Below are 7,942 nucleotides of genomic sequence, written 5' to 3'. Positions count from 1 at the left end.
TTTTGATTAAAAGGTGGGTAGGAAAATAAAACAATGGGGTGGTTTTAGACTTAGTAGCACTCTTTCTTAATAGAATAGAATAGATAATGGATCCTACACAAAAATAAAATAAAAATAAAACGAGAGAAACTAGAGCAACAGTCGATGGCGACTGGAACTTATTAGACGGGTGAGATTTGCTGCTCCGCATCGGACGGTTGTAATTGGCCGTTGACATTTCATATTCCATTCCTATGCTATTAGACCGAGAGATCTGGATTTGATCAGTCTGGGTTTGCATTAAGGAAGAAGAGAGCAGAGATTTCCGTTGGGATCCATGGTGCAAACAAATAAGTACGATGTCTACCTCAGTTTCAGAGGCGAAGACACCCGCATGAATTTCGCAAGCCATCTAGAGGCGGCTCTGAGTAGAAATGGAGTCGTCGTATGGAGAGACGAAGATTGTCTACTTCCTGGGCCAGAACCCATTAACTCACAAATCCGCAAGGCAATCGAAAGTTCAAGAATTTCAATTGTCATTCTTTCAAGAAATTACGCCAGTTCAAAATGGTGCTTGGATGAGCTTCAACAAATTCTCGATTGTAGGCAAGTGACTGGCCAGATAGTTTTTCCTGTCTTCTATGATGTGGACCCATCCGACGTACGACATCAGACAGGCCGTTTCGGTGATGCTTTTGCCGAGCACGAACAACGTTTCAAGGACAATATCCACAAAGTGCGCGCCTGGAGGGATGCTCTTCGTCAATTAGCCGATCTGTCTGGATATGCGCTACTCGAGGATCGGTGAGTAGATTCAGTAGCAAACAGAATTTTATTTTATTTTATATTTTTGCTGTGTAATTTGTATGCTTGTATTCTTTGCCGCTGACTGTAATTTGTGATATCATATGTTAAGCTGTCCAAAGAGATGAATTTCGCTGCTAGCTAGCTTTTCGATTTGTCCTCTCATAAGAGACAGATAGATTATTGTCATACATTTTGGTTCTTAACCAAAAGCCTTACACTTCCATCGGGATTCTTTCAATTATTTCCGGATGATTAACATTTATTTTCTTCTGCATAGGTATGAGTCACAATCAGTCGCACGAATTGTTGAATTCATATTGAATACATTGCAACCTGTGGCACCTGATGTTGAGCAGCAGAGATTTCCGTTGGGATCCATGGCCACCGCGCAACCAACTGATCACGATGTCTACCTCAGTTTCAGAGGCGAAGACACTCGCATGATTTTCGTAAGCCATCTAGAGGCGGCTCTGAGTAGAAACGGAGTCGTCGTATGGAGAGACGAAGATTGTCTACGTCCTGGGGCAGAACCCATTAACTCACAAATCCGCAAGGCAATCGAAAGTTCAAGAATTTCAATTGTCATTCTTTCAAGAAATTACGCCAGTTCAACATGGTGCTTGGATGAGCTTCAACAAATTCTCGATTGTAGGCAAGTGACTGGCCAGAAAGTTTTACCTGTCTTCTATGATGTGGACCCATCCGATGTACGACATCAGACAGGCGGTTTCGGTGATGCTTTTGCCAAGCACGAACAACGTTTCAAGGACAATATCGAAAAAGTGCACGCCTGGAGGGACGCTCTTCGTCAAGTAGCCGATCTGTCTGGATTTGTGCTACGCGAGGATCGGTGAGTAGATTCAGTAGCAAACAAAATTTTATTTTATTTTATTTTATATTTTTGCTATGTAATATGTATGTTTGTATTCTTTGCTGCTGACTGTAATTTGTGATATCATATGTTAAGCTGTGCAAAGAGATGAATTTCGTTGCTAGCTAGCTTTTCGATTAGTCCTCTCATAAGAGATAGATTATTGTCATACATTGATATGATCTGTAATTAGTGATTAGCTTAATCACTATTAAGGGTCTTGAGATTTGTGATCCTATCATACATTTTGGTTCTTAACCAAAAGCCTTACACTTCCATCGGGATTCTTTCAAATATTTCCAGATGATTAACATTTATTTTCTTCTGCATAGGTATGAGTCACAATCAGTCGAACGAATTGTTGTATTCATATTGAATGCATTGCAACCCGTGGCATCTGAAGTTGAGCAGCTAGTGGGAATTGGATCAAGAGTAGAGGAACTATATAGGCTTTTGGATATCGAATCAAATGATGTTCGCTTCATAGGGATATGGGGGATGGGTGGGATAGGCAAGACAACTATCGCCGATGTGATTTTTAACAACATTTCCATTGAATTTGAAATTTTCACCCGTATTCGTAATATTAGGGAGCTAAGTGAAACACAGGGTGATCTGCAACTGCAAAAGAAACTTCTTTATGAGGCTTTGAGGCAAGACATAGATGTTCGAAATGTTAACGAGGGAGCCACAATGATAAAGAACATTCTACGTAAGAGAAAGGTTCTTCTCATTTTAGACGATGTTGACAACTTACACCAACTGGAATCATTGGCTGGAAACAGGGAATGGTTTGGTTTGGGGAGCAGAGTCATCGTTACGACTAGAAATGAGAAATTGCTAAGAAAGCATGGTGTAGATAGCATATTTGAAGTTAAGGAATTAACTGAGGGTGAATCGCTTCAGCTCTTCAATATTTACGCCTTTAAAAGTGTTGAACCCCCAGAAGATTATTTGAATCTGTCTAAACAGTTTGTTAATTATTGTAGAGGCATTCCCCTTGCAATCAAGGTTTTGGGATCCTCACTGTTCCACAGAAGTCTTGAAGAGTGGCATAGCGTATTGAAAAAACGGGAGCACTTTCCTGATGAAACAGTTTCTGAAATACTTGAAATAAGTTATCATGGACTGGCGGACAATGAGAAAAGAATGTTTCTAGATATTGCTTGTTTCTTTCAAGGAATGGACAAGGAACGAGTGGTAGAGATACTAGATTGTTTTGGATTTAATCCCAAGGAGGGGATGGAAGCTCTCATTGTGAGATCTCTCATAACTATTTCAAATAACAAAGTGTTGATGAATGGGTTGATACAAGAAATGGGACAACAAGTGGTACGCAGAGAAGCTGTTAATGATCCTGGAAAGCAAAGCAGGTTGTGGCTTCATGAGGACGTCATTCATGTATTGAAGAATAATATGGTAAGTGGTTTTGAAGGAAGATGGAATATAATAATTTAGTAAGTAGTTCTAAACTTAATTATACTGTCTAATGAACTTATTCTGAATTCTCTGTTATCAGGGAACAAATGCAGTTGAAGGTATAGCCTTAGACTTGCCTAAATTGGAAGAGGCATGTTGGGACTTGGAGGCCTTCTCGATGATGCATAATCTCAGATTTCTCCAAATTCATAATCTGCGAACGACCCAAGGCCCAAAAAAACTTTCTAATGCCTTAAAGTTTCTTGAATGGAGTGGGTATCCTTCAAAATTTCTCCCACAAGAATTTGAACTTGAGCAACTTTGTGAAGTTAACTTGTGCCATAGCAGCATTGAACAACTTTGGAGTAGAACCAAGGTCAGATCACTGGTAGCACATAAATTTTTTTTTTTTTTTTTGAATATATACTAAAATTTGTGCTTTAATGTTTTGAACAGTTATTAGGCAATCTGAAATTCGTCAACGTTAGCTACTCCCAGAACCTGACCAGGACCCCGGACTTTACAGTTACTCCAAATCTTCATAGATTAATTCTTGAAGGCTGCATAAACTTGGTGATGATCCACCCATCCATAGCTGAGCTCAAAAGGCTTATTTTTTTAAATCTTAAGGACTGCAGAAGTCTTGAACACCTTCCCAAACGTTTTGGAACAGAAAGTCTTCAGATTCTTATTCTTTCCGGTTGTTCAAAAATTAGTAAAGTTCCAGAATTTGTGAGACCTATGGAAAACTTGTTGGAACTTTATTTAGATAAGACTGCTGTAGAAGAATTACCTTCTTCAATCGAATGTCTGACTGGCCTTACTTTATTAAACCTGAGAGATTGCAGAAATCTCAGTTCCCTTGCAAGCAGTACTTGCCAGTTGCGCTCCCTCAAAAGTCTCAATCTCAGTGGATGCTCAAAGCTTGAAGAACTGCCAAAAAACTTGGGAAAGATGGTTTGTTTGAAGGAGCTTGATGTGGGCGGTACCTCTATTAATGATCTACCATCCTCCATTTGCCGTCTGGAAAATCTTGAATTGTTATCCCTTTGTGGTTGCAAATCGATGCGAAGAAAGAAGACAAGTCCAATTAGTTTTCTGTTGCCGACCACTGATTCTAGTTTGCTTTCTTTAACAGTACTGAATATCAGTGACTGTAATCTTGAGGAGGTAACAATCCTGGAAAGTCTCGGCTCCTTGTCCTCAATAGTATCGCTTAATCTAAGTAAAAACAGTTTTGTTAGTCTTCCCAAGAGCATCATAGAGCTGTCTAAGCTTCAGATTTTGAATTTGGGTGGTTGTAAGAGTCTTAAAAAATTGCCTGACCTTTCAACAGAATTGAACTTCAGTGTTGAGGGAAAAGGCAGTTATTCACAGGAAAGGCTGTCATCATGTTTCAGTTTTATTAATTGCTTTGAAGTGGTTGACGACCAAGGCTGCAACAATGTAGCATTTGCAGCATTAAGGAGATTCCTTGAGGTTCTCTCTCTCTCTCTCTCTCTCTCTCTCTCTCTCTCTCTCTCTCTCTCTCACACACACACACACACACACACACACAAAAAAAACATTTTGTACTTATTTATAAGACGGACATATCAATTGCTTAACTTCACTATTTGTGATTTTGTATTATATAGGGAATCCCTTACGAAGGGAATAAATTTGAAGCTATATATCCTGGCAGTGAAATTTCTGAGTGGTTTAGTTATCGAAGTGAGAGGCCTGTGGTAAGCATGGAGCTCCCTCAACGCTGGTATAAGAACAAGTGGATGGGATATGTATTGTGTGCTGTTTTCACTCTCCGTCAACGACTCCCACCTAATCTGCTTGGTAAATGGAACTACGGAACCCATAGCACTGCACATGGTCTTCATTGCGAAGTGAAGCCTGGGAATTTGGGTGTAGGTGGCTGGTGTCCTTCCTTCGCCTGCAGCGAAGAGTTAGGGCAAATTGAGAAAGAGCACCTTTGGCTATCCTTTGTATCTGGTGAATACTTTGGTACAACATGGCAAGACAGTTGTCATCACCTTGAGTTTACATTTAAAACCTTAGGCCCTGGTTTGGAGGTGAAAAGGTGTGGAGTCCGTCTCATCTACGAGAGAGATTTGGTTGGATTAAAGCAACCTTTTTGACCAAACATCGCTTGTGCGCAATCATGAATTTGACTATACCTTCATCTAGAGGAAACAAGCAAAACAAGCAACTCCAGTGAGTACGATGCAGTCTCAAAGAACATCTGTTTATCCAAGGAAGCTGGAAACCGGTTATGAGATGAGGTACTTTCTTTACCTGGTAAATGAACTATGCAAATAGGCCGTGTCTTTTTTTAACTCATGTATATTATCTTAATCGACGTCATGCACAATTTTATTATAGTTGTTTCTTTTTTCTGAGTGAAATGCTTGAAATGCGTTATGGTAATTAACAATGCATCCGTGGGAATCAGATTCAACTGTATTTGTATAATGAGTGTAAATTGCATTGGAATGATCTGTCTGTACTTCTTGCATAGACCCTGTGCATCCGAATTCAGTCCTCAATGATATCCAAATTGATAAATTGCTCATCATCTAGGCGCCTAACGTTGACCATAAAAAAATATGGACACCAAAATTTGAGGGGTATTCGAATCATCAAAAACTTTGGCAGTGGTGCAATGTCCTTCCTTTTAATTCAGATTTTCTGAAGGAACCCATGTTAGGCTACAAATAGGTTTCTGAGAAAGTTGGAGTGAGGGGTTGTACATTGAAGAATGTAATTGATAGGCTAAAACTGTGAGAGTTTGTTGTTTCTATTAAAGGCGATTTTAAAAGATTCAGAAGATATGATGCCACTTAATATGGTCTAGTAATATTCATCTTCACTGTCTTAGATTCGACTTCCTTCCTGGATGGTGAGTTGTATCTCTCATAGTCTTTCGAAAGAATCTCTAGTAAACTGACACATGCTATATTGTTTAATCACTTCACATAAAACTTGTGTGATAAGCCACTTAGTACTAGGGGTGGGCACTTGAAACCAAAAACCCAAACCCAAACATGAACCAAATCGGACTGCACCAAATGGTTCGGTTTTGCGGTTTTGAAACGGTTGTGGTTTTGAAACCGAACCGCAGTGTAGGAAACAGTTTGGTTTTGGTTTTGGCATTTGAAAACCGCACCGAAACCGAAAAAGCACCTCAAATTAGATGTCGTGTTTTAATTGGTGGTTAGAGTCTATAGATCTAGTGTGCACATGTCATAATATTATAATAATGATTATTTTTCCCAAAGTTAATACCCTCATCAAGCTTGGCATCTTCACTGTTTCTTTACAGGAAAAGATGAACATTTTATTACCAGTAAAAGCACCTCATAACCCTAATTTTCAAGTTCAGAATGACGGCCTATATAATAAGACTAATCAGAAATGTAAATGAAAATTCAAAAAGAAACAATGAGCATCAAACAAGAGTTACTCACAAAAGGAGAGAAACAAAGACCAATCTCTGATCAAATAATAAGCCACATCACTCCATTTGGGTGCTTTTTCCTGCTCAGTCACAGAGTCCATCACTTGTGCAATTAGCTAGCTAGGCTAACTAGTTGTTTATATATCATTCTCCCATACCATTTTCTTGCTGTGATAAAATGTAAATGAGAGAATAGAGAGAGTAGTAAAGAGAAGAATTCTCATGTGGGTTGATTAATTAATGTATTGTGTGAAAAATGAGACCGTGTTATGCGTAGATAGGTATAAATTTTAAATTGTACATTTAAAAAAAAAAAAAAACTGAACCGAAACTGTTTGAAACGGCACCGAACCAAACCAAACTGTTTGGTTTCATTTCGGTTTTGGCTTCAAAACTACACAAGAAAAAGTTTCTGTTTTGGTTGTGGTTTCACTTAAAACCACACCAAATCAAACCGTGTCCACCTTTACTTAATACTACGATCTAGTAATATTTATCTTCACTTGTAAATGAGGGGTAGGTTTGATTCTGGTCAAACATGAACTTGATCCACATTATTGCTACTCCATTATGAGAATTAGCTCACCCTCTCCTCCTCCTTAGAGTAGATAATATTGTTTGTTAAAAAAACGTGTGTGATAATTCTTAATATTATGAAGATTCATGTGTAAGGAAGTGCTTTGGGCCTTTGGCCTCTCTCCCCAATCAAATAATTTTAAATTTTAAAATAAAAAATGAAAAATAAAAAAGCCCTCATTGGTCAAAATAAATGAAAACCATATGAGACCTATTAAATCCATAAAAAAATATGAGACCTATTAAAACCAAATGCCGCACACAGATATATGCCCACTGTGTTTTCAAACCGCCTTTATCAATAAAAAGGACCCTAGACTTCCCAGGTTCGTGCACAATAATAAAAATAAAAAATAACATAACTTGATCTGAATTTCTTTAGATTTTGATTTGTGTAGAGAAAATGATGCAAAGTATTGAGGCATCTGAATACCAAGATGAGGTAAAAGATGACTCTATTTCTAAAGGGCTTGACTTGTCTGCAATTCTCAAACATCGTATCCATGATTTACCAAGGTATATCTTAATTGTATTTTTATTTATAAACATTGTGTATAAGCATTTAGAAATGTTCTAACTGGTCATGTTTGTCTTATTCGTATCGTTTTCATATCATACCCATTATCTTAACAGTTTGTATTGTGTCGTACCCATTATCTTAACGGATTCTTAACCAGTGACTTGATTACGATCAGTTCTATTAACAGTTTGACCTAAAACATGTTACTTTTGTGTAGTGTCAGGTCTGGTTAATGGGTTATGTAATAAATTGTCAGGCCTAATGAGTAGATTTGGCAAACGACTCGTATTTGTCTTGTTCGTGTCGCTTTCATGTCATA

The 7,942-nt window shown here is 38.2% G+C and overlaps 1 protein-coding gene across 4 annotated transcripts; it reads left to right on the top strand.

Annotated features, from left to right (window-relative positions):
- The first annotated feature begins 254 nt into the window (after positions 1–254).
- On the top strand, positions 255–5,635 carry LOC126586109 (disease resistance protein RUN1-like). 4 transcript variants are annotated; one of them, XM_050250807.1, is made up of 7 exons: positions 257–611; positions 1,465–1,636; positions 1,990–3,076; positions 3,177–3,452; positions 3,533–4,555; positions 4,714–5,200; positions 5,248–5,635. In XM_050250807.1, exons 1-7 carry the CDS (start codon positions 317–319, stop codon positions 5,286–5,288), a joined length of 3,381 nt encoding a protein of 1,126 aa, XP_050106764.1. In that variant the 5' UTR covers positions 257–316; the 3' UTR covers positions 5,289–5,635. The 4 variants fall into 4 exon arrangements, with proteins under 4 accessions (XP_050106767.1, XP_050106764.1, XP_050106763.1 ...); XM_050250806.1 differs by having other exon boundaries at positions 257–783; positions 1,064–1,636; XM_050250810.1 differs by lacking the exons at positions 4,714–5,200; positions 5,248–5,635 and having other exon boundaries at positions 255–783; positions 1,064–1,636; positions 3,533–4,246; positions 4,413–4,534.
- The last annotated feature ends 2,307 nt before the right edge of the window (positions 5,636–7,942 follow it).

The sequence above is a fragment of the Malus sylvestris genome, chromosome 10, assembly GCF_916048215.2.
Source record: "Malus sylvestris chromosome 10, drMalSylv7.2, whole genome shotgun sequence".
NCBI lineage: Eukaryota > Viridiplantae > Streptophyta > Magnoliopsida > Rosales > Rosaceae > Malus > Malus sylvestris.
The sequence above is the reverse complement of the archived record's forward strand: the minus strand, read 5'-3'. Positions and strand labels throughout refer to the sequence as shown.

Bases quoted from the DNA above. Each gene is read 5' to 3' on its own strand.
- LOC126586109 (XM_050250806.1), top strand. From the start codon at position 317: ATGGTGCAAACAAATAAGTACGATGTCTACCTCAGTTTCAGAGGCGAA. The intron at 1,637-1,989 runs GTGAGTAGATTC...TCTTCTGCATAG, and splicing joins TTTGTGCTACGCGAGGATCG to GTATGAGTCACAATCAGTCG. The intron at 3,077-3,176 runs GTAAGTGGTTTT...CTCTGTTATCAG, and splicing joins ATGTATTGAAGAATAATATG to GGAACAAATGCAGTTGAAGG.